We start from the raw sequence: 26941 nt of genomic DNA, 5'->3' as shown, positions 1-26941 counted from the left end.
ATTTATCTATTGGCATGCGTTTTTCTTTTTGTAAATATACCAAAGAATAAAATAGAATAAAACTGGTACTAAGGGGTTTTCTGAGGATGGTGGAGGGTGTGTGTGCTGTGTCCTGTTGGTGAAGTGATGGTGGCAGCCGCCCTTCTTGTGACAGGAGATGCTCTACAGGAGACACACACAAAAATGGGAGGTCAAGGAGGCACAGCTGAGTGTGTGTGAGAAATCTCCTTATTTTCATCTGAGGAATGTCGAAGGGTATGTAAAATGCAACAGAGTGCATTGCCCTGCAAAAAAGCGGCATTGAACAATTTGGCCCTTGAAGAATTGTTATCACCCCCTATATCAGTGTTTCCCAACCTTGGGCCTCCAGCTGTTTTTGGACTACAACTCCCATCATCCCTAGCTAGCAAGACCAGTGGTCAGGGATGATGGGAATCGTAGTTCAAAAACAGCTGGAGGCCCAAGGTTGGGAAACACTGCCCTATATAATGCTTCTCTTACTGCAAACTTCAAGAGAATAAGCATGCATCCTAAGATTTTTCTTAGGATGGGCTTTCACACCCACAACACGTGTTCTTGAAGAAAAAGCCAACCTGCCATGAACTACTGAGAGCTGATCAAATGAGATGACTGGACCTTTACTGGCCCAGCTTGTTATGACCAGATACTTGTTCCAGTTGCAACTTCAGGGTGGAGGTCAGGGAACTAGAGTTTCCATGATTCACCAAGACTGGCTTTGTAATGTGTTTTACCCAGCAAAATATATGGTCTGATGTTGTTTTTCTAATTTCAGGTGCTACGCATGTGGTTTACTCTCTGACTTGAGGCTGGTGCTAGAGGTGCCCAAATTCCTGATATCTTGCTTGCTCTGCACAGGGCTTCACGGTCTCGGTGGCACCCCCTGGGACTGCCACAGGATGTACTGATCTGTGCACATGTGAGAGGTCACACAGTGTACTGCACTCTTCACGATTTGGGTGATCTGGTGACTGAAGGCAAAAATGTAAGGCTGTTGTCATGGTAAGATCACTACAAAACCAAGTCACGTCCACAGGAATAGTGGGCCATTTAGTATGGTGCACTGTTTGATACTTGTGAAACCTCTAGGTTTCCAGAATGCGGAAAGATACATAATGAGACATTATGGCTTAGCTGATATTCATAAAATGATATCTTCATTATAATCGTTAGGAACAATTCCTCTCTTTCCAGTTTCAAAACATTATTACAGAAAAAGAAGCACATACATGTTCAAAGTAAATGAACAAATGGAAAACTACCTGATTTCTCCTGAAACAAAAAAAAATAAGTTATGAGGGCTTCCCCGCCCCCTTTATGTTTTCTACATGAAGCACTACATTCAGCCAAGAGCAATTTCTTAGCAGGCAATTTGACTAGGCGAGAGCAATAGAGGGCAGCACTTCATGGCATCTCACCAAGGACCCAAAGAACCCACACCTTACTGTCTAGCAGAAGGATGCAAACCCTTTCATTCATTCAGTTTCAAACATTGCAAATTTCTTTGGCCAGAAAATGTGATGAGAGGTTGATAGGTTAGAATGCTCTTTTATTATTGTGAGCAGTACACAGCACCTTGCAAACAATCACCATATTTTTCGCTCTATAACACGCACCAGACCATAACACGCACGTAGTTTTTAGAGGAAAACAAGAAAAAGAATATTCTAAACGAAATAGTGGATATATGATTTTTGTGGTCAGACATGTGATCTGACAGTGAGTTTGGAGTAGCGCAATGCAAAAATCCTGAGGATCCATGTGGATCCATGCTTTGTAACCACGGAGGAGGGAAGGAAGGGGAACCATGGATCCTCTGCTCACGACTGCAGCAGATCCCCTCCGTCACCCGCAGGCATTCGCTCCATAACACGCACAGACATTTCCCCTTACTTTCTAGGAGGAAAAAAGTGAGTGTTATGGTGCAAAAAAAACGGTATATAGCTGTCAAACTGCACTGTTCTAAGTACTTTTTTAAAAAAAGAAAAGAAAAGAAAAGAAAAGAAAAGAAAAGAAAAGAAAAGAAAAGAAAAGAAAAGGAGAACATGGCCTTAGGCCTATTCAGTTTTTGGTAGTAAACTAAACTAATCCATCACAGTGGTGTTCTTAAAATTAATTTTGGAGGATTACGAATCTAAACAAATATGCTCTCTTAAAATATAGTTCACTCTCTTTCTTTGCATCATGTAATCATTTCAATTAACATCAATTATGTCCAATTACATGGACTAATTAAGTGAAAAATATTATATCCCCATTAACATTACTGTGTCAGGACACATATTGTTCCCCCACTTACAACAGGAACGCTTCCTATTCATTCTAAAAATAAAAGTGGGCTAATCACATTCATTAGGATCTCAAGCAATGCACTGCTAACTACAACTTTATTTACCAAAAGTCAGAAAATCAGGAAGTCAAAACAAAGATCTAACAGAAGACACCACTAAGCTCCCAGCCTTACATAAAATGTGGATAGAAATGAGACTAGGAATTGCAGGCCCAATTCACATGTATTACTAAACAAAACCATAATGAAGTATGACAAACTGGGGTGCAGGTACTCAGAGCTGCTTTGGTCCTCCGATAGTCCTGCCGCCTTGCCACTGTGAGCCATGATTTGGCTTAGCATTATGGCTGAACAAAGGCTCATGATTTGTCTCAATCTAGACAAAGCATAAGCAGTAGCCAAGTCTTACCTTTAATGATTTGTCTGTTTGAATGTGACAATAAGCCAGACCATAAATTAGTTCTTATCTCCCCACCCCTGGCAGGCCAAATCTGACAGGTGGGTGTGACTGCAAACCTGTCAATCACCTGACATCACTATGATGTCACATGATGCTGCACTTTGAAATTCCGACTGCTGAGACTTTTTTTTAAAAAAAATATTTTTTATTAAATTTTCCATTTAACAAACCAATCATATCATATTAGTTATTCCAAATTATATCAATACAAATCATAAACTCCAAATATTTAGCCGAATTTTAAATTTTTGTTGGGGGCACCCATGCTTCAAGTTCAGTAAGGGTCCAATCATCTCATATTTCTGCTGCTTTGATCCGACTGCTGAGACTTTAAAGTGCAGGGAGTGGTTTGAAAACCCTAATGCAAATACCCCCATACTGCTCTTTCAACATCCCAAAACAGGAGGCTCAAAGAGCAGCATTAGGTTGTCTGTAAGTGGGCTTTCAAAGAGCCCCTCCTCTGGTTTTATACCATATTTTTCCCTGGGAATGTCTCAAATTGGAATCTTTAAAAAAAAAAATAAACACTGAAATAATTAAAAACATATTTGTGGGTGGGGGAGGGTAAATCATGCAAATAATTACAATAAAATGTTGTAATTTATAAGGGTTGGAAGAGCAGTGTGAAGCTCTTTGAAAGCTCTTTTGCAAACAACCTCCCTTTGACAGTGTCCTTTAAAATTGCTGCTAAAATGGGTATTCCCTCCTCCATTTTAACAACAGTTTCAGTGGAAATTGTTTTCCCCTCCTGGAGCAAGATAATAGGGGAGCACCTTGTACCAACAAAAAAGCTATCAGAATCTCACTTAAAGCTCCTGGCGATTACTTTGTAGCCATGTTTGTACCTGCCCCACACCTTATATGATGTAATGTGAGGGGTGGGTGGCCGTGGTTTCGGGAAATAGGCATCACAGGCCAAATGGGACCCCTTCGAGATTCAAGGGCAATCAAAGAAATATTTAAACATTCCAGTGTAGTATAGTATAGCATGTGTGTACACACAAACACACACACACAACCAGAAACAGTATCCATACCTCTCTTCAGAAGCATTGGCTATCCGTCTCCACAACATATTGTTGTGAACAGGGATTTTCAACTCTTACAAATATGAAAGATCAGAAAAAAGAGAAAAAATTGAAAGTTTGTTTTGTCTCAAATTAGACCTAATATAAATGAGTTTAGCCCACAAAAGCAAGCTCATACCTCTCAATGAGTTTGTGTACATACGTAAGATACATACTGCACGTAAGAGTCGTGTTTATAATTATATTTTGGGAATGACTCTCGCACTTATATAGCTGCATTGTTTTATACTTTTGGGATGACCATACTATAAAGTAGTTGTGCACTATGTTATAAATCAAGAACTGCTGGTTGTTGTCTCTTTTCCTTTTCCGGTGTATTTCTTATTAAAAAAAATGGTGTGATGTGAGCAAATTTTTATTCTGAAAGTGTGGCCCACTGTACTATAGTCTCAAAGCAGTGTACACAGATACTAAGTCCCTGACTGGTTGGTTTGCTAATGCATGGCTCATTTCTGTATGGCTTTTCTATGGGTCCATGGTGGAGTAATGAGAACAATGAGGAGGCAAATAGACCATGGAAGAGTGTAAGAGACGGAGGCCGCTAGGGGCGCCTTGGAAGATGGCCGACAATACCACCTTTCCGGCTCACACGAGGTAATTTAGGGGCTGATTATGGGAGTACATCAGCCTCCTGATGCAGCCTCGTCCGCGGTTGCCCATAAATCACCCCCGAGTTCAAAAGAAGGAGGGGGTGGGGGCACTGGACGGAAAGCCCTCGAGCGAGTTCTGGATCTCCCGGACGCTACTTCCGAGAGGGAAACTAGTTGCATTGCTTAAGATAAAATAATTGGAGAAAGTAAATGCACATGTTTCAAGTGAAGGAAAGGGTATATTAACTGCTAATTAAATCTACCACTGAGAAGTCAAGAGTGATGGGACGGAATGAACAGAAGATTACATCAAAGAATTACAGCTATGTCGGTATGTTGAAACGGAACGGAAAGGGGGGGGATTTCTTTCTTTTTCATTACGATTTACCTAACAACCCCTCCCCTAGAAGAACTGTCACATGACTGATAGCAAGTGAGATTGGAAAATAAACTGTGTGGAAATAAAAATATTAACTAAAGGCTTTGTTTTGTGGAAGATCTGGAAAGAAAATGAAAGGCTTTCCTGTGGCGCAGTTACTATCGGGATCCACCATTATGAGACAGACTTTGTTGCGAGATTTACAGTCAAAGGGGGAGGCGAGCCACTGTTCTGTTATCATGTTTGGATTGTAGATCTGATTTGGCAAAAACTCCCCTGGAAAGGCTGATTTATGGTGCAACTGGTCTGGGAAAATTAAGGAGCAAACGCTTAGACTGTATTTCATCGGAACTGACGAAAATGGCGCCGGCCACTTGAACAGGACTTTTGGATCAGCGTGAGATGAACTATGGGAGAGCATTACAAAGTGCACACAGAAATAAAAATAATGTTTGTTTCAACTCGCCTGTGGAAACAACTCAGAGGTTATTAAGAAGAAAAACGATAACAACAAGGAGATGGGAAGATGGGACTTGCGAATATTAAAGCAGCAGAAATATGAGATGATTGGACCCTTACTGAACTCGAAGAATGGGTACCCCCAACAAAAAAAATAAAATTCGGCAAAATATTTGGAGTTTATGATATGTATTGGTATAATTTGGAATAACTAATGTGATATGATTGGTTTGTTAAATGGAAATTTAATAATAAAAAAAAAAATTAAAAAGGAAGAGCGTAAGAGACTGTATGATATTCCACAAGCAATAGTGGATGGTTCTGGTAAAAGAATAGGATTAAGGCCAAGCACTGTATTTTTATTATTACAGTATTTGAAACTTTACCACTAATAATTAATGCTTACTTCAGAAAAGCAGGAATCTTGACATGTCTTACAAAATTCTAACTGTCCTGCACATCTTGATGGCTCTATAAAATATAGAAAAAAATAAACTTGGACACTTAAAGTTTCATATAAAATTAACTACGGAGAGTTTTATCAAAAGTTTTTAAAACAACAACATCATCATAAAGAACCTCTTTTAGGCAAGCATACTTTTATTACTTCATGTGACATGCTAAACTTAAATCATGTAGAATTTGGGAGAGGGTAACAAGAAAAAATTATACATATGACAGGGAAAGGTAATTTGAGCAGAAGGCCTATCTTTCTTGCAAAATATTCCACTCTCCTCTTGAAAAGTTCAAACCAGCCAACATTAGACCCCAATGCAATCTCCTAGCCAGGCAATCACCAGACAATTCTAGATCCCAAGTTCTTTAGAGGGGATCACCCACATGAAGTTAGACATAGGCTATGGGTGACTGTACCTAGATCCAGACAATGTGCTCTTTAACTCAGGGTCCCTGAAGTCAGTTGTTGGCACTTTGAAAGCGCAGTAAGTAGAGTGTCCTGCTCAGCTGAACATGTAAGGTCAGACCTTAGGGGCCTACATGTATATGGTGTTTGAGACAGATCAATAAGCTATGTCACAGGTCATGAGGCTACTGAATCCTTTGCACTCAGATTAGAATCCTTTTTAACTTGACTGGCCAATGTAGAATTGTCTGGAAAATGCATTTCAAACTTTCTTCTTTTTGTTGTTGTTTATGCTTTTTGTGCAGGGAGTAAAATGGTGAGCATCTCCTGGTTACTTACTCAGTAAATTATACTTATATTCACTGATGTCAGCAGATACATACTGCATTCTCCTCTCACAATAAAATAGAGTTGATAAAACTGGTTCGACAGTGAGTTAATATGGTCAGTTCTTATGAACTTATAAAAATGCAATTCTGTGTATTGTAACCAGTAGGTCAGTGTCTGTTCCTCAAAGAAATTAAATTTGAATTTTAGGACTCTTTTTGATGGGCTTAAACTTTGAAAATTTCCAACCTAAATGTAAAATATTTCAGTTCAAGAAGCAGATCTAGTGTTGTATCTATGCAGTAATTCAGCCTTATTTTCTAACATGTTAATTTCCTTTTGTGCAATTTATGCAATAAGGTTGGAGGTTCTTGGAGTTAAATTAGGCATCAGATTGCAGACTAATTCACCATGGGCTGTTTGCTTAACTACTTTCCCGATAAGATCTGAGGCATTTCAGTACCAGCAGTTGTCTTCCTTATATGCCTGCTAATTGACTTGTTGTCCATATGCCGGTCCCTTAAATGTTTTTACTTTTCCTCTTCCCCCAACTGTGCCCTGATGAAGTGGTGCTGTGCCATCACTGCTGTATTAGAGAAAGCTTATCATAAAAAAGTTCCACACTGTGATAAGTGCTAGTTATATCCATTCATTTCAAGCAAGCACCTCCAGAAAGCCAAACCACAAGCAGTGATCTTATGAAGTACAGCAGTTTATGGGGAAAACGGGGGTGGAGGGAAAAGATATCAAAAGCAAGGGAAGCCTAAGCCTACTTTAATATCACGAACACAGAGAAATACAGCTTTGCTACTGCCTTTCACCCATGAGAAAGACCATTCTGTTGATCTATGGAAGCTTGGTAATCCAGCAGAAGTTGACATCATGATTTCTTCTTTTAAATCCTTGTTTAATTTTATCATTTAGCAAGACAGATCTATGGCTCTCATTGTGTACACTGCATGAATAGCTAAACATTGGTATAATTAATATAGGAAAATCTGTGTCATATTATATACCTTCCTCTTTACTTCTGCTAATATTTCCTGTGGGCTTCAAAAGATAACACTCATGGAACCAGAATAGTGTGCCAGAGACTAGGTGCACTGTACGGGTGAATTCAGAGCAAATAGCTCCAGACAACTAAGCATGGCTGCTGTGACCAGACCAGGTATTTGTCTCAAAACACTACCCCTGCCCTGCCTTCCACTTTCCTTCTTGATAGGAATAATGTGTGGTGACTAAAATTATGTGCCTGGGTGAATGCAGAGGGGAAGGGTGCCTGTATTATAATGATCACAGTCAGGCAGAGCTATGATGTTGAAGGTTTGATAAGCCTCATGAGAAGAGGGGCAGATGCTTAAAATTTTTGTCTCTTCCTACTCCTTCCTGCATCCACCAAGGCTTAGGTGTCAACCCATCTTGTCAAACCATTCTCTAGGTTAGCGGTGGTGCTTTTCAATGCCAAGGCAGTCCACAACAAGACGTCTTTCATCCATGATTTAATCATGGATGTGGAGGCCAACCTGGCTTTTATTACCAAGGGTGAGGTTAGTCAGACCCTGTTTTGTCCACCTGGGTACTCAGTGCAGCACCATTATTGGCTGGAGGGATTATTTTTTATATATATATAAATTTTTTAATTACATTTTCAATTTACAAGAGCAGAAATATAGAGACTTAAAAAGAAAAAAAGAAAGAACAAACGGAAAAAAAACAGAAAAAGAAATAATCCAACTTTCAAATACATTTTTACATTACTAACTGGACTTCCCCACATCTCCCTCACCCTGCGTTCTTTACAATAAAACATATCAGCAAATTATTACCTTGTTTCATACCTTATTTATATCTTTCAAAATATTATACTTCTAAATCTAAAGTTCCTTTTATCAACCATTTATACCTTAAAATGATACATAAAAAGAAAAAAAAAACTTTAAATTTCAGCTTTTTCTTATAACTTAGTCTTCTGTTTTCTCAGTCTAGTTGCAGGAGCTAGAGTTTCCAAATCATGCAGGTTCTTAACATTCATACAACTTATAATGTTTTTGTAAATAGTCCTTAAATTTTTTCCAGTCCTCTTCCATTGTTTCTTCTCCCAAATCTCGGATTCTGCCCGTCATTTCAGCCAGTTCCATATAGTCCAGCGTGGGGAGATCTTCCAGCGTGGGGAGATCTTGTATCTTCCAATATTTTGCTATGAGTATTCTTGCTGCTGTAGTTGCATACATAAAAAAAGTTCTATCCTTCTTTAACACCTTTTGGTCCACAATGCCCAGGAGGAAGGCCTCTGGTTTCTTAGGAAAGGTGTACCTAAACACCTTTTTTAACTCATTATAGATCATTTCCCAGTAGGCCTTCACTTTTGGACAAGTCCACCAAAGGTGAAAGAATGTCCCTTCAGCCCCCTTACATTTCCAACATTTATTATCGGACCGATGATATATTTTTGCAAGTTTAACTGGGGTCATGTACCACCTATATATCATTTTCATAATATTTTCCTTCAGGGCATTACATGCCGTGAATTTCATTCCAGTGGTCCATAACCTTTCCCAGTCTTCAAACATAATGTTGTACCCAATATCTTGAGCCCATTTTATCATGGCTGATTTGACTGTCTCATCCTGAGTGTTCCATTTAAGCAGCAAGTTATACATTCTCGAGAGTACCTTGGTCTTAGGTTCTAACAGTTCTGTCTCTAATTTCGATTTTTCCACCTGGAATCCTATTTTTTTATCCGACTTAAAAACCTCTTGAATGTGGGCATAATGAAACCAGTCTTGCACCCTATTCTTTAATTTTTCAAAGCTCTGCAGCCTCCAGTTGTCTCCAATTTTTTCTATTATTTCCCAGTATTTCGGCCATCCGGCCTCCATATTGGGTCTTTTTCGAACCTTGGCCTCCACTGGTGATAACCATCTCGGGGTCTTACCTTCTAATAAGTCTTTATATTTTGTCCAGACCATAAATATAGCTTTCCTGACAATATGGCTTTTAAACATTTTATGAACCTTTACCTTGTCGTACCATAAATATGCATGCCATCCAAAAGCATTATCGTACCCTTCCAGATCTAGGACATCAGTGTTCTCAAGAAGTAACCAATCTTTCATCCAGCAGAAAGCCGCAGCTTCATAATATAACCTTAAATCTGGCAGGGCAAACCCCCCTCTCTCTTTTGCCTCAGTTAGTATTTTAAATTTTATTCGGGGCTTTCTGCCCTGCCAGACAAACCTAGAAATATCCTTCTGCCACTTCCCAAAACATTCCACTCTGTCCACGATCTGTAGGGTCTGAAACAAAAATAACATCTTCGGCAATACATTCATCTTTATAGCTGCAATTCGACCCAACAAGGAAAGTTTCAATCTTGACCAGATCTCTAAATCTTTCTTAATTTCTGACCAACATTTTTCATAATTATCTTTAAATAGATTCAAATTTTTAGTAGACAGGTTTACCCCTAGGTATTTTACCTTTTAAACAACATTTAACTCTGTCTCTTTCTGAAACCCATCTATTTCCAAAGGTGTCAAATTTTTCTCCAGAACCTTAGTTTTTTGCTTGTTCAGTTTGAACCCCGCCACCCGACCAAATTCATATATTAATTCTAACACTCTCTTCGTACTAGATTCTGGCTCCTGTAGTGTTAAAACCAAATCATCTGCAAAAGCTTTCAATTTAAATTGTTTCACTCCGACCTGTATTCCTTGTACCAACCGGTCTTCCCTAATCATGTTCAAAAGCACCTCCAGGACAGAAATAAAAAGCAGAGGGGATAGGGGGCAACCTTGTCGTGTTCCTTTTTCAATTTTAAACTCTTCTGTCACCACATTGTTAACTATCAGTTTAGCTTTCTGCTCTGAATAAATTGCCTCTATTCCATTTTCAAACCCCCGTCCCACTCCCATCCCTTCCAAATTTTTCTTCATAAACCTCCAAGAAATGTTATCGAAGGCCTTCTCCGCATCAACAAAAATTAACACTGATTTTGTATTGATATCAGTTTGCAAAAGTTCCAAAATGTCAATAATATTCCTAGTATTATCAGACAAATGTCTTCCTGGAAGAAAGCCTGCCTGATCCTTATGAATTACTTCATTTAATACTTTTTTAAGTCGCCAAAATGTCTGCAAAAATTTTGTAATCCACATTTAGGAGTGAGATGGGACGGTAGTTCTTAAGTTGGGTCTTTTCAGTTTCCACTTTAGGGATCAATGTGATGAAAGCTTCTTTCCACGATTCCAGTGCCTTCTTCCCCTCCAAAATCTGATTGCATACCTCCATTAATGGTTGTGTCAAAAAGTCTTTCAATATCTTGTAATACTTGGAGGTAAGCCCATCTGGACCTGGAGATTTGCCTAGTTGCATGTTCTGAATTGCACCCTCTATTTCTTGTTGTGTTATTTTATAGTTCAGGATTGTTCTCTTTTCCTGAGTAAGTTTTGGTAATCCATTTGTTTTCAAAAATTGGTCTATCTCAATCTCTTCTTGTGGCCCTATTGGCTGGAGGGATTAGGTGGGGGCAAGGGAGTCGTCGTCATCTACAAAGTTTGCATGTTGACTTCCCCATCACCTGCCTCCTGCCCCCAGTAAGCAGCAGAAACTCAGCTGCTGTGAGGTCAGATAAGCACTGTTGCCCAACCATGCTATCCACTAGTGAGTCCAAGGTGCAGTAAATGCATCTTTGCATGAGGGTGGTGATGCCTGAAGCTCTTAGAGGTAGTAGTGTGTCTACTCATTAAAAAGTCCTCCTTGGAAACAGAGGCCAGAGGATAACTCAAAAAATTGCCACGTGTTTGAATTTTGAGGTTTTTTCTTATGAACCAACATGGCTACACTTGTATTTATGTGTCTTGATCAGTACTGAAACAGAAAGCCATGCATTGCTATAGCCATTTGAAATAAAGCTCGAGATACGTCCACCCGCAATAATTGAGGTAGCAAAAAATATTTTCTTTGTATAAGCTCGTAGAACATGCATAAAGACTAAAGAAAAGATGCAGTTTTGGATTTGGATTTTTGGGATGCTGCACATTGCTGGGTTTTTTACTAGTTTTGCCTTCATGCTTGCAGTTGTATGTTGTTGTTTTTCTCCTACTCGGTTGTTAAACTTTAGTATAAAAACTCTATAAATCTCCCATATTTTTCCTCCAAAGGAAACATGCCCTATAAAGCTCAGGTTCAGGAAAGGGGAAAGTGAAACAAAATATTGGACTCAAGTTTTCTGTTCTTTCATGTGACTAGTGCATTTCCTGAAGCTCTGTATGCAGAATAGTGATAACTTTTTGCAGTCAATTTGCTATCAGTTGGATAAATAATAGCCACAGGTATGATAAAGCTGGTCACTTTCAAGTTTCAGTGGAGAAAACTTACAGAGCAATGCATGTTTACATAGGAGTAACTTCCACTGTAAATGTGCATAGAATTGTAGCTACAAACGCACACCTATCTATGTCACTGAAATAAATGAATTAATTTATTTTTTTTACTTATCTTTGGCTATATTACTCTCCCCTTTAGGGTGCTTACTTTCCCTTTACATATTCTCAAAAGGTATGTGCTTTATCAGTCATCATCTTAAACCCTTTTCTCTGACTAAATTCCCAGCCTTTCATGTGGCTTTAACAATTTCTACATTATTTTAGTTTTTGGTGTCGCCCCACCCCCTTCTTAAGTTTATATTATTCACTAACAGTGCAATCCAATGCATATCTATTCAGACCATTGAGTTCAATGGGACTCACTCCCAGAATAAGTACAGATAAAAGTGCAGCCTTAGTTTCCTTCCCCTTTGCTTTGATGATATCCTTTGCAATGGATTGCATTTCAAATTCTATACCGACCCTTTAATTGGTGCCAAATCCAATATATAATGAGCAATCTGTGACAAGTTCCAGGCATGTCTGAGTAACACTGACACTGCTATATTAAAATGGTAAAATTGCTGTTGAACTCAGGCATGGTCTAACTTTTAAAAAATCTATGAACTGCTCTTCATAAGGACACAACATAGAATAAGCTGCTGGTTTCCTTTCAATCACAGCACTCTGCTTCTTTTTAGACTTTCTCAGCACTCTTCAGATCACTCACGAGCCACTCTGCTGTGGGTTCCATGCTGCGCTCCACATTCTGGGTACTTTCTTTTCTGCAATACTCTTCAGCAATTTCAAATGAGAAAAAAAACTTGTGTTTTTGTATTTACTGATGCATTTATTAGGACTTTTAAATGCAATTAAGCAAAACATGTCCCAACTACATATTATTCTTTGCAGAATACTTCTCCAGCAACAATAGTGGAATATCCATTATTTTTATCACTGTTGGGGTGAAACCTTGTCTGCCTGGGGATGGTGGGGAAGGAAAAAAACCTATCTTATCCTTAAAAAAAAATACTGTGTACAGGAAGCAGTAGTGCAAAGCAGTGAAACTCAGCTTTTTCAAAAGCTGACAAGATGGCTAAGCAGGGGGAGGTCAGATAGTCTTTCTACTCATAGCCATTTTTAAAATCTGAGTGAGGGCTGGACCCCTAGATCCAAAGTTTGGGTGTAACCACACTTTCCAGTAAGAGAGAGCCCCCAGCAAAATTTGACAACACAGAATCATTCAGCACAGTGAAGCATGGGAACAATAGGATGTGAAAATTTTTAATATTCCATTTAGCCCACTTACAGTGCCCTCTCTACCCCTCTTGCAACTCACACCATTAGTAGGTTTGTATGCTTTACTTACACACTCTAAAGGCCACATTCATGTGTTATACAATACAGCAGCAAGAAAAACACAGGTAGGATATTCTTGGGTTACAAACTACAGAAAAATACTTCTGAGCATGCAGTATGGGCTTGAAACAATCATGCCCAGATGTGCTGCATGGTCAGCTTCACATGGTGGAACAGAATGAACAAAGGAAGCTTCACTTTTTTCTTCATGGGAGGTAAGGGGGCATGACCTAACCAAACCTAGGAATACATTAACTAGCCCCAAACTTGCTAGTTATACAGTATTTGACTGCAATTTTCCACACATGGAAGGGACCATGATTAATACTTCTGAGATTACCTTGTACCTGTCAGCTGTAATAAGGCTGCCTCAGGGAACCCCGGTGTTTCCTTAGTCCCTTCCTCAGGAGAATTACACTCCTGCAGGCGGTTTGTGGGGTAGGATCAGTGCTGTTTGGAGTCTCCTCATTCTGACGGACACAGAAGCCTTCCACACTAATCATCTGAAGGGCTTTCCATGCTGCTGGCCTCACCCCAGATGCCACATGGTTACCTGGCTTCTCCCCTGACATTGAACATGAATGCATTGAACATGAATGCATTGAACATGAATGGCTGCAGCGGGGAAGCTCATGTACACAGGCCTTCATTAAGAGCTGGAAACCTGGTCACATGAGATTCCAGCTCCATTGACGTCTACACATGCAGTCTCCCCTGTCGCCATTGGCTTTTTTTCAGCTGCAACTCGCTGGAACTCAGTTCCAGCACCTCTGAGGTTGTGCGCCATTGCCATTATAAGAGAACAAGGTGAGTTCTGGCACCTCTTTTTCTAGAAAAATGGCACTGCCCTTTGCAGATGCAAATGTCAGGAGTGAGGTCAAGGAAACTGGGTAACATTTGGAGCAGGGCCAACAGTGCAGCTCTAATGTCCTTTCAATGCATGGATCCCCCTTCAGTTTATCAATGTGTGCAGGGGTCTGGAGTTGTGGAAACATTCCTCACAATGACTCGATTTATCAAGGTACCCTGTATCCCCTCTCTCAGCATACAAGTCAGCCCTGGTGTACAGTTTGGGAATCACTAATATAGGAGAACTTGACACTGAAGGGTTTTTATTTTCAATCAGTTGACAAAGGACAAAATATTTGCTTCACATTGCTAATTGCTTCACATTATAAAATGAATGTCTACAAAATTCATGTAACCCCATCCTCCTGGCAACTGTTACTGCATAATCCTGAAAGCTATATGGAATTTCACTAGGCACAATTTATTGGCATTTCAGTGCTCAGGAACATGTTATTCCTACCAGAAAAGTATATTCTCCAGGGGACACAAGTGGACTCAGCACAACAAATGACTAACACATGTGTATTCATTGCACAAAATCACAAAGGGCTTCAAGGAAAAGAGCTCTCCTTTCGTATCTTTTCAAGTCTCTCAGAGCTGTTTATAAATAAAATTCTTGCCTGGATTTTTGTGGACTCTACTTCATTATATATGTTCAAAACTGCACATTTTATTCCATTAGTTTGCTTTCACAGTCTGTGCTGCCTTTTATTGTAGATACTTCCTTTATTTATTTGGTTCCACTACTACTGAATTATTTAGTGCCAACTGTGTGTACTAAACACCAGATTTCACAAGGTTCATTTCTCTGCCCTGAATCTTAACTCCGGCTTGTCCGTAAATGTCCTGTTCACTGTAACATATTTATTTATCTTGCTCTAGTATTATGTGGCATGGACCCTATCAGCTTATGAAATTGGAATGCATGACTTCATGAAACTGTCAAAACTGTTCCCCACTTTGCCTATACTAATTAAGCAGAAAAAAATGCTTATGAAGATCGTTTTGTGTATTAACTTTTCTTTTCTTGCCCTTTCAGCCATCTGGCATCATTCCACCTTTGTAGAAAAAGGCATCCTTATCTCTACAAGATGTTCTTGCTAGTCTTTGTCTAAAAATGCTTGTTGTAATTGTATCTTCACAGTTTCCACCAGTCTTGGTTCTCTTGCCATTTCCTTTAAACAGCCCCAAGAGCTTATTTTCCAGTCCCCACTATGTTTAATACTATAACTTTGTCATAATATAATATTTAGACAATATATTATTATTATTATTATTATTATTATACATGGCTATGCATACATTATTGGGATGCGGGTGGTGCTGTGGGTAAAACCTCAGTGCCTAGGACTTTCCGATCGAAAGGTCAGCGGTTCGAATCCCTGCGGCAGGGTGCACTCTCGTTGCTCGGTCCCAGCGCCTGCCAACCCAGCAGTTCGAAAGCACCCCCGGGTACAAGTAGATAAATAGGGACCGCTTACTGGCGGGAAGGTAAACGGCATTCCGGGTGCTGCGCTGGCTCGCCAGATGCAGCTTGTCACGCTGGCCACGTGACCTGGAAGTGTCTTCGGACAGCGCTGGCTCCCGGCCTATAGAGTGAGATGAGCGCACAACCCTAGAGTCGGATACGACTGGCCCGTACGGGCAGGGGTACCTTTACCTTTTATGCATACATTAAATTATAATCACATGAAAATATTATTAATTATTATTATTTGTTTGTTTGTTTATTTATTTAAATAATTTGGAAGTGCCTCATATTCTACAGGTAATTGTAACCTCCAAAAATCATGTAACTATAGCAGCTGAATGAATACCAGCATTTGTAATGGTGCAAGAAGCAGAGGTGCTAGAAACCAGTTTGCAATCCAGGAATACAGATGTGTAGCTGTAGGATTAAAGTGCTTATTTGAATTATACATATTCCGTGAAGACTGTTAATTCCTGAAGGATATCAGTGAAATTTTGACTTCTGTAGGAAATGGAGCAGAAACGCAAAATCAAACCAACATGACTCTGGTAAAATTCCCATTTAAACATTCTTTCTCATGGTTGCTGCTGAAGATCTTTAGCATGTGCAGCCAATTCACAACAACAGGATTAACATATAAATTCATCTTCTACTTACATCAGCACATCCAGATGACGTATTGGCATATGAGTCAACAATGTGAGGCAGCAGCAAAAACAAAACAAAACCCCTAATGCTATTCTAGGTTGCATTAACAGAAGTCTAGTGTCCAAATCAAGGGAAGTAATAGTCCTGTTCTATTCCGCCTTTGTCAGACCACACCTGGAGTACTCTGTCCAGTTCTGGGAACCACAATTTAAGAAGGATATTAACAATCTGGGACATGAGCAGAGGAGGGTGACAAATTTGATCAATGGTCTGGAAACCAAGTGTTATGAGAAATGAATCCACTGCCAGAAGTTGTGAAGCTCCAGGTCCCGCTTTGCGAGTAGCCTGGGTCCCTGAAGACAAGGAGCCAGCAGAGAGTAATGTCTGGATCTCTGCCTTCCTTGCCTCTTGACTTACATTCCATGATGTGTCCCTCCATCTCTGAAGAGCTGCCAGCCAATCTAAGCATCTGACCAAGAGCCATGCTTGTTCTAATGGGTATCTGGCTAGGCAATCACAGCAGCTGCATTTAAGGCTCTGTTTATTACTACAGTAATAATTTCAATCTAGACCAGAAGGAACAGTTCTCTCTGCAGACAATAAATGTAGCCAAACATTACTAATAGTATCAAGTCACAAGGAACAAGTTGGGTGCAGCATAGTTCTATATTTTAATTTTAATTTAATTTAAATTGTTGCATTTGCTTTAAGTTTTGGGTTATAAGTAGTGATACTTCAATACTATGCAATTATCCAATTATGGCTAGACATAGATATGTGCCTTATGCCCAGTCCTGAAACCCCTTTATTATAATTATAATGAGACACTTAATTTCATGTCACAACTAGAACCCAAATATTCTTTTGTACACACTCAAACATTGTGGAAATAATCCCATGCGGACATTTTTATAATGGCAGAGCATAAATTATTAAAATGCAATGAAAATAACAAAAGCTTTTCTGTATCTGAAATAATTTTAACTGATCCAAGTCAAATTTAGGGGAAGGGCTATAAGTAAGTAGAACAGCACATGTTTTAGATTGAAAAGATCCCAGGTTAGGGTTATGTAGGACTGAGAAAGACTTCCCAGCTTCTGGGAAACGTCTACTGTCAATTACAAGGGCACCTGCGGCACACCTGACCTCCCATCAATCATGTCAATGTGCTTATCAGAAGGGAGGGGAGGATGCGGCAGGGAGGCGGGTGCAGTGCAAGCACAGCAGAAGAGTCAATCCAGCACTTCTGCTGCTGCCCCTGCACTGTGCAGCTGCTGGGGGTCAAGGTGCATGTGGTGCCCCTTCCTAGCAGCCATTCATGTGTCAGTACAGACAATACTGAGCTAGATGAATCTACAGTCTGACCATAGGCAGTTTCCTATGATCCTAGAAAGAGCATTTGATAACAGGAGCAATACAAGCTACCTTTCCCCCCTTTTACTGAAGTAAATGCAAACTGAAACTTTGTGGGTGTGTAAAACTATGTGGCTATAAAGGTAAAGGTAAAGGACTCTAGGTTGCAGCGCGCATCTCGCTTTACTGGCCGAGGGAGCCGGCATTTGTCCGCAGACAGTTTTTCCAGGTCATGTGGCTAACATGACTAAGCCGCTTCTGGCGAAACCAGAGCAGCACACGGAGGCACCGTTTACCTTCCCGCTTTCACTTTGATGTGCTTTTGAACTGCTAGGTTGGCAGAAGCTGGGACAGAGCAACGGGAGCTCACCCCGTCGTGGGGATTCAAACCACCGACCTTCTGATCGGCAACTCCAAGAGGCTCAGTGGTTTAGACCACAGCGCCACCCGCGTCCCACGGCTATACTGATATGTATATCAGGTCTTGTGGAGAGCTTTCACCACTACCATCACAATGTCAGGAATCCTGGTGCCTCAGCCTCATTTATCTATATACAAGTACTAGCGTCTGTGTATTTTAAATACCTTCACCACCACACATTCTCCCAGAAAGCTTCACACAACCTCCTAGTCACGTGGTTAGGCTTGAACACGAGATGAACTTCACCACCAGACACAGGATAAAGTTAACATGTGTTCCAGATAGATAGGCCGATCGATCGATCAGTCGATTCACACACACACACACACACACACACACACACAAATATACTGATACTACACATATTGGCGACTTATGATGCGATAGATACGATACGCTATCTTTATTGTCATTGTCCCATACAGAACAATGAAATTCAAAATCTACATAAAACATTCAAAAACCCCTAAAAACTCTGAAACCCCATTTTAAAATACAATATACTATAGAGGTGCCAGATGAGAGTTTTGCACCTTATGAGTATGTACTCAAGGGCTACTGCTGCTGACTCTTGCCTCTAAATGGCATTCCCCCTCAAGTCAATTATCCAAATGCACCACCCTCTAATTACTTCCACACCTCTTCTCCTGAAGCAACTCCTCAACACTCCAAATTCCAACCATCTTTCTCCTATAGTTAACTCCCAGTGGAGTTTTAATTGTTCAACTAACTGCAATTTGCCTGATTTGAGCCCTGCCTAGTAAACCTTCAAACAAGCTCTCTCCTGCCAAAAATGTCACCTAGCAACCACTGTTAAAAGGCTTGTCATGTTGTAACAAAACAGGGCCTCATGGTTATGAGAGGTTCCATAACGTATCTTCCTTTTAAACAAAAACGTAACCAAACCCACACATATTTAGCATTTCTCCACAGTACTCTTGGGGTCCTTTGGAACCACCAACCCCACCCCCACCCCGCCCTTCCTGTGTCAGTATTTCTAGTAGCGAGAATCCACTGCAGCAAGAAAGGAAAATTCTTATTATAAGATATAGATGCAAAGGGATCTAACTGGGATGCCAATATACAATGGTGCCAGTTTCTACCTGTACCCATGCAGCCACCCACAAAGGGTTATTATTACACTTTTCTATTAACTTGGCTGAAAGAACAGGTATATTAAATTGGGATGAGATAAGCCTACTTTGAAATCACCAAATCAGAACACACAGGCTTATCTAACCAAGGAGTTAAACAATAAAGAAAGAACATGAAATTTCAATCAAGGAAATAAGGCTGTTACATATCATCATTTGAATGAGCAGATAATGGATAAATCAAACTATCTAGTTCTTAATGCTATAGTTTTGCAATCTATAATATTTTCTATAAAGCATACTGCATAAGAAGGTATGAAGAAACAATAAAAAAAACATAAGAAAATATCTGAATGCTAGCAAAATCTATGTACCCTTTGCTCTCCTGTGATAAGGTATGTTGAACTGCCTTACCATGGTATAGCTGTGAGCCACTTTCATCAGCTCTGTGCAGCCTTGAGCATCTGCAAATGCACGGATTCCCAAACAGTTAGATGGGTGTAAAAGCTTCATGAGAAAATGGCAGCACACTTCAACTACTTGAGGAAGCTGAAGGAGACAGGCAGCTGCCAGGAGGTTTTCAATGGTATCTTCCTTGAGTTCCAAGCAACCTGTACGAGAGATTAAGACACACATGCAAATTTTGCTACTCTTATGTGTGCATCACTTAAACAAATAGAGCCAATTGCAATTGTGATTAACAAAGAAGCAAGAGGGGGGAAATACTTAGCCATTATGAAAACAGATGAAAAATAGAAAAACTTTACACAATTACTGAGTCGTCAGCATGCTTGTGTTGGGAAAGTTTTAGAAGAAAATTTAATACTGCCCCCTTCTTCTCTGCACTCCTCAATTAAGTCTCCTTTATTAGGCGTTAGTTCTCCAAAAGAGTAGCATTGCACAGCTGGTTCACTGCAGTATAGAAGAATCTGGCATACAATATTACCCAGTGGTAATATTGCATTGCACTATAAAACAAATCATACATTTGAAGTATTGAGTAATCTATTCCTGTGAGATCGGTATCCTAATTTTTCTTTCACTGGGTGGAGGACTGACACCATAATAGCTTTGTTTTAATCAGATTTATAAAGCTGATACTAGATGGATTCAAAAGCATGTACTGTAATTGCTAAATCAACTTACAGCCTTTAACCACATGAGCTTGTGTGTCCAGTGAGACAGCCTTGAGTCTATATGTGGACTCACTGTAAATCCAAGCGGTAACAATAATAAATTAGGTACAAACATCATACTAATGTAGGTTCTTACCAGAACCAGTGTGCTGTAGTGGTTAGAGTGTCAGACTAGGACCTGGGTTCTAGTTCCCACTCAACCAGGAAGCTCAGTCTCTCAGCCTAACCTCCATCTTACGGTTGCTGTGAAGATAAAGTAGAAGGGGGGCTACCTTGAGGTCTTTGGAGGAAAAGTGGGATAGAGAAATAATAATAATAAAAAAAAATTAAGTGATTGCAGATTCAGATGAATGCAGCATGTCGCCTGGGGGAGCAAGTTATGAATGGGTCAACACATTTTTGAAGGGGATTGAGATGGCTGTGGATTGAGAAGGCTGAAACGGGTTCTAATCTTCTACACATTTTCAAAGTAACTATGTCATCCACAGGATACTGGAAATCAAAGCCAAACTGATAGCAGATTCTTATTCTTATTCTGTTTGACAGTCACTTTATCTTGCTCAGGACAAGTCAAAGTGGCTTACAAGACTGACAACCATACCGCCACTACCACACAGAGATGCATTAAAACAAAATGGCAAAAAAAAAAAATACATTTAAAATATCCCACCCATTTCTGAAAAAACACAAGCAGTTAAAGGCCATAGAGGATAGTTTCTGCCTGGCTCCTAAAAATATGTAATGATGGCGTTAGGAGAGTCTTCCTGTGGAGAGCATTCCACAAACAGGGAGCCACCGCAGAAAAGGCCCATTCTCGGACTTCACATGAGGGAGGCACACAAAGAAGGGCCTCAGTTGAGGACTGCAGGCTGTTTAAACAGGCCATTTAAAAGGCACACATTCTGTTGCTTTGAATGGGAGAAACAGCTAAACACCTGTGGTATGTAAGGTGTTTTCCATCTAAGCAGATGGACCTTCCAAGGTGTCAGAATTGCCAAATTTATGACAGATTGGGTAAAAGATTCCTATTTTAGAGGCAATGGAAAAAGCCACCCATGCAATGATCTCCCCATTGCTTTCAATGGGAGACCCAGAACCTCTTCTCCTGCCCAAAATGTCTGTGTTTTGCATACAATCAGCATGATTTTGCCCCTCCAAAGGATCAGACCTGCCAAATTGTAGATGGAACAAAATATTTCTCATTTTTAAATAATTCCTAATGTATATTAATGATCTGTCTCTACCTTCCTCTCCCCGCTCTTCCTTTCTCTGGCCTATATAAAGGCTGTTCCAGAGTGTTACATTTCTTCATCTCAACTGTAACAAATGGGGAAATGAATCCAAGAAACATATTTTTTTTGTTTCATTCCTAATTTCAATTTCCATTCATTTTAATTATGAAAATTAATGAAGTAAATTGGCTCATTTTTTAAAGTTTATCATTAATTTAAAAAACATGAAGTGAATGGATTCATGCTGTTGATTTTTTATTCATTTTAAAAACAAATGCATACTCTCTATAGTGGGGTAGTAGAGCTGGGGCGGAGAAATCACATATGGCAATCCATGCTTTCCTTTGGTTTCAGATAGTAAATTGGTAGAGTCTAAAAAGTCCGGGATACAAATTTTCTCATCCTGAAGCAAAGTTCTTAACCCGAAGTACTATTTCTGGGTTAGTGGAGTCTATAACCTGAAGCGTCTGTAACCTGAGGTACCACTGTACTCGATTCTAACCAAACTAAGCCTCCTGGTGTGTATTTTGCTCTAGAGGGATTAGTTTGGTCAGAATCAAGTACACACTTCCAGAGTTAACACTAAATACATTACTTATGGTAAATGGTTGCGCATTGGTTGCCAGATGTGAAATATATTGACATTATTTTCAGCTCTCCTACCCCACTCCTAGAATAAAGAGCTCATGCATACTTCCTTTTGCGACATGCTTTCCAGGCACAGGTCCATGCTTTAAAGCACCATGCCCAAGCAGATTTTTCTTGTTCCAGTGCCTTTCCTGGGAAAACCCGTATTTTACCACAAAATCTGAGCAAATATCAATCCATGGAACACCTGATTGCATTTTGCTCAAATTCAGTGGTAACAAAAACAAAGCCCTGCTTGAACGTGCAACTTTAAAGCCTGGATGTGTGCCTAGAAACACAGCACAAAAGGAAGTCTGGGTGAGCCCAAAGTCTAAGTCAGCCAAGTGGCATGTTCCACTGGTGTGGACATGACATAGTCAGAAACAATTTTAGCCAGATAAGAGCCAATATGTGTGTTATAGATATATATATAATAATGTTTGGTGTGTGTGTGTGAGAGAGATAATGTTTGTTTTTGTAACAGTGAGGCTTTAAAGCTGGGTATAATAGAGTGGGGGGGAGAGATACACGTCAGGCAAGGTGGCAATGTGTACTGGGCATGTTAAGAAAGTAAACCTATTGAGTACTCACTGATGTTAATAATTTTTTTGCAATTGCAGAGAAACCATTTAATTTTAATCTGATCACTACAGCATAAATTAGGCTAATCACAAGCGTGATGCTCAGCTTCCCACAGCTATAGTTCAGCCGTTCACCCCCGTATTTAAAAGTCCTTGACTGGGACAACTTGACAAGAACAACACACTTGGTTTGTTGAGGAAATTTACAGTTCTATCCTAAATTAGTCTTCATTCAATGACCCATATAAGGCTTACAGAAGCAAATGCCAGATAGAGCAGGGATAAGAACTATTGTAGTCGACGCATCAAATGACTTACCACACAAGTAACTAACCTCACAAGAGGTCATTGGTGGGGGTGCTGTGACTTTTCCAATCAATGAAGAGGAACTGGAATCTTCCATTAATCTCCTCCTCTGACATTACACTGCTTGTGTGAATGGGTCTTCACATTGCAGCGGTAAGCCAGGGCAAGGGGACATCACCTCACAGTGAACACAACAATTTCAACATGGGCTGTAAGCTGCAGTTGAACCAGTGCTTTGTGTTACCCCGCCCCCCTTATTTATGAAATGGATGATAAGGAGTGAGACGTCTATTACCAATATAGTGGCGGCAGTGAAAAGTTCCAGAGATTTGTAAGTGCCTATTGTTTCCCCACGTCCACTGGGTAGAATAGTAAATGACAATGAGGCATGAGAAAGAGTGACTTGTGTACAGTAATGAACTTCTTTACAGCACCTGCAGATACAGAGAGAGAATGAATGAATGGAGGGATAAATGTATGAACGCACAGCAGGGTAAAATGAATGCAAATACATCATTAAAAGGGTCTAAAACAATGTTTATAATCTGGAAAAAATGAGACAGATGTGAAATGGGAATACCTGTGGCTTGCGCTACCATTGAGTACCTCACTTAAACTTCTTGGCAGCAGTTGGGAGCTCTGATAGGTAATTACAGATTCCTCTCAGACAAAATCTTGAAAAGGTTGCCTGCAAGTATCCTTCACATGTAATTGGTAATCTTGCCTTCAGTTTTGTCAGACTACGGTATATTTGTATTAAAGGAATCAAAGAGATTGCAGAAAAAAATTTATTGTACTGGAAATACTTAGGAAAAAGATATACTAAAATACTACTTTTATTACCTCCTCCTCTTTGTGTGTCTTTCACCATTCACTGAAGACCTGACCAGGCAATATATCTACATAAATCTAAGTCTGTGTGGGGAGGAAAGGGGATTGCACTTGCTAGTTCCAGCCTTAGTATTCATTTTGCAGAGTCCCTGTGAACAGGCTCTGCTGGCACATTCTGTACCCTTAAAAACATGCAAATCCTATCACCTTGGTTCTATACATAAGTTTGGATTGATGCACTAATGGGGAGTGGGGAGCAGAAGAATAACGTGCAAGCCTTTGCTCAGGCTCATGGAGGCTCATCCACATAGTGCTAAACCATGGTTTGGTGGTTTGTTCAGGACACATGTTTCTGCACATCTGCATGCTAATATTCTATGTTCAGGGGCTAAGTCCTTCTGGAATATTAATGCTTGAAGAAATACAGTTCAAATGGTGCATTGGGAAATCTTTCCAATGTAATTCTGGCCCTATTCCAGCCATGGATAGCCTGATGTCAGGCTGGTGGAGCCTGGTCCTACTATCATGGCATCCAAAATACAAAGAAGCAAGCATGCATAATATTCAGATTGTTTAGCCTTTGCCAAGGGAGAAACAGAAACAACTCATATATCTAAAAAAATTAAAGTTTTTAACTAAAAGAATACTGAAACAGAAATTAACTAGGAAATTACAAGGATTTCCTAGGAGAAAGAGAGATGGCGAGGGAGAGATGGGGGAAGGAGAGATTGTGGGGTGAGCTGGTGGCACAAATGCACAGTACGGCTTTAGCCTGAACAAAATTAAGGTGGGAGAGTGGGATTGTTGCAGGAATGAGAAAAAAGGCAAGAACATTGGGTTAGAGGGGAGAGGAGAATGATTACATTGAGGACCTCTTTGAAGACAACAAAAAGGATGATTATCTCGGGTTGTGAGACAGATGCCAGTCATCATCTCAGTTTCCTGGGTAGCACTCAAGGGAATAACAGACTAGAGGGGCAAAGGAGCAGCACAACTTAGCAACACAGAAAGGCAGGGTTAGTGTGCCCAAGCACTTATAGACTTGGGATTTAAAGAACTTATAAACCAGGTATGGGAAACCTTTGGCACTTCAGCTATTGATGAATATCCATGGCCACTGGCCACGCTTCCTGGAGTTGATTGGAATTGTACTTCAACAACATCTGAAGGGACAAAGGTTCCCCACGCCCTGGGGTGGCCCTGGGAGATTGTTTCCAGGTGGTACAAAACAAGTATGTTTGTCCTCGGCTTGATTAACAAGGGAGGAGGGGAGTGGTTGTAAGTGACTGAGGTTTTCTTAGAGTGGCTATAGTACACTATATTGTGAGAATGCCTTTCCTCTTACAAGGATTCTGGACAGCCAATAGGTGTACAGTGAAGAATCATTATATTATGGAGAGAAGAAGACTTATATTTATAACCTCAGGAAGTACCACACTATCTTAATAACACAGGGGTGAGGAACCTCAGGCCCAGGGACTTTCTCCAGCTGCCATACATTGTGATGGCCTATGTTCAATTTGGTCAGTAACAATCTGTGCAAGACTGCTTTAAATTAATGTCCTATTGCTTTGTATGCAACCAAAGATACATTTTTTATCAATACAAAGCAAATGATGGGCCCCTTAAATTATTACAGAGTCTTGGCCTTTTAGAATCAATAAACGTTTACAACAAAATCATAAAAAGGAAGTTCAGCAAACTGCATGTATCTCTGCATTACAGTTCCATTACTAACAAGTTTACAACCAGTGCTTGGGTGGCAGGATATTTTTGACACAATCCCATTATGAATACTAATATTATTTGTGTCACCTTGATAAGCACTAAATATAAACAACTTCTGAAATTGTACAAAGGACAATATATAATAATATATACAAGGTGTTCAAACTGTTTTAACCCTAAGGACAGATGCATTCAGAATCTGACCTCTTCCTGTATCTGCCATCTAAAACATTTGAAGGTACCAGATTTAACTAAAACTTTGTAAAAACCATTCTCTCAATTTCTGCAAACCCTTAAAATAGCTAGGTGGAACAAAAGGAGTGCAATGGAAATTCTTATACAATGGTGCTATTTTAGAAACTATTGCAAATGTAGTTGCTTTATTCATCTGTATGAGTGCGTCAAAGAGTCTGCTTCAAAAGCTTCCTGGCAAGCTCCATTCCCAAACTCTTTTTATATCATACAGATAAGGCTAGTTTCACCACTAGGATGAAACGACCCTCTTCCAAGAGTTATTGTTTATCTCCTCCAAGTGTTCTCTAAGAGATCACCAGGGCTGGCTAATGATAACCCATGTTATATGTGGGCCAGTTCTGAGATGTCAGAACTTAAAGGTATATAACTGGACAATATTTTTCTCTGCTGTATATGGAGTCCAATCCAGAGACTCTGGTGCTTAACAACTTGCTGATGGTCTGCCCAGAGCAAAGAGTTTATTGGCGCTATCAATTCTTACAGCACTGGTCACGTCTTGAAGGGAAAGCAGATGCTTGGATTCAGATAATCTGTCACTGAACATGTGTCCCCCAACACCTGGACCTCTCCTTTGAAGAGAAAATCCAGATGGGTGGTACACAAATGAAAACCTATTTGAATAGTCAGATAGATGTTGCCATATTGGGTGAAGATTTATTCTCCTCTGCATATTAAAACATACATATATTTTAAACTAGCCACTCTTGGTTAGCTAAGTAATTGGCATTCTGGGGGAAAATAAGCATAAATTGCTGCAATATGTTATTTATACATTTGCATAATACATACCATGTGAATTAAAGTGGCAATCCTAATGAAACAGTAATTTCATTTATGTTGTAATGAAAACTCTGTATTGAGTTATCATAGTAAAACTACATAGAGTAATCCCATTATAATAAGGGAATGTTTTAACAAATATCTGAATATTCAATTAAAACACTTAATGGAAGTGGGAAATTTAGTTAACATAAACATTACAATGTATATGTGTGTGTGTATGTGCGCACACACGCACACACACACACATTGTTTCTTCCTCAGACTAAACATGTTTTGCTTTAAAGATATTCATTACATGCTGAAGTTTTAATTTATTTTGCTGAGGGTGCTGCTTGGTCAGAGATACATTAAAATTTCATTGTCAATAAATGCATGCAATTTGGCAGTTTAATTTTCTACTCATCTTCCTAATACCCTCCTTCTCTAAG

The 26941-nt window shown here is 39.7% G+C and overlaps 1 protein-coding gene across 4 annotated transcripts in view; it reads right to left on the bottom strand.

The window, feature by feature from the left end:
- Nucleotides 1-26941, bottom strand: part of KLHL1 (kelch like family member 1) — a 129844-nt gene that overhangs the window by 69983 nt on the left and 32920 nt on the right. For all 4 annotated transcript variants that reach the window (XM_081858113.1, XM_081858114.1, XM_081858115.1 and 1 more), the window contains exon 4: nucleotides 19449-19645. In XM_081858113.1, the coding sequence (XP_081714239.1) occupies nucleotides 19449-19645 (197 nt within the window). The remainder of the gene's footprint in view (nucleotides 1-19448; nucleotides 19646-26941) is intronic.

Source organism: Podarcis erhardii, assembly GCF_964252035.2.
Source record: "Podarcis erhardii genome assembly, chromosome: 4".
Lineage (NCBI taxonomy): Eukaryota > Metazoa > Chordata > Lepidosauria > Squamata > Lacertidae > Podarcis > Podarcis erhardii.
Note: the sequence above shows the minus strand (reverse complement) of the source record. Positions and strands in the feature narration are given on the sequence as shown.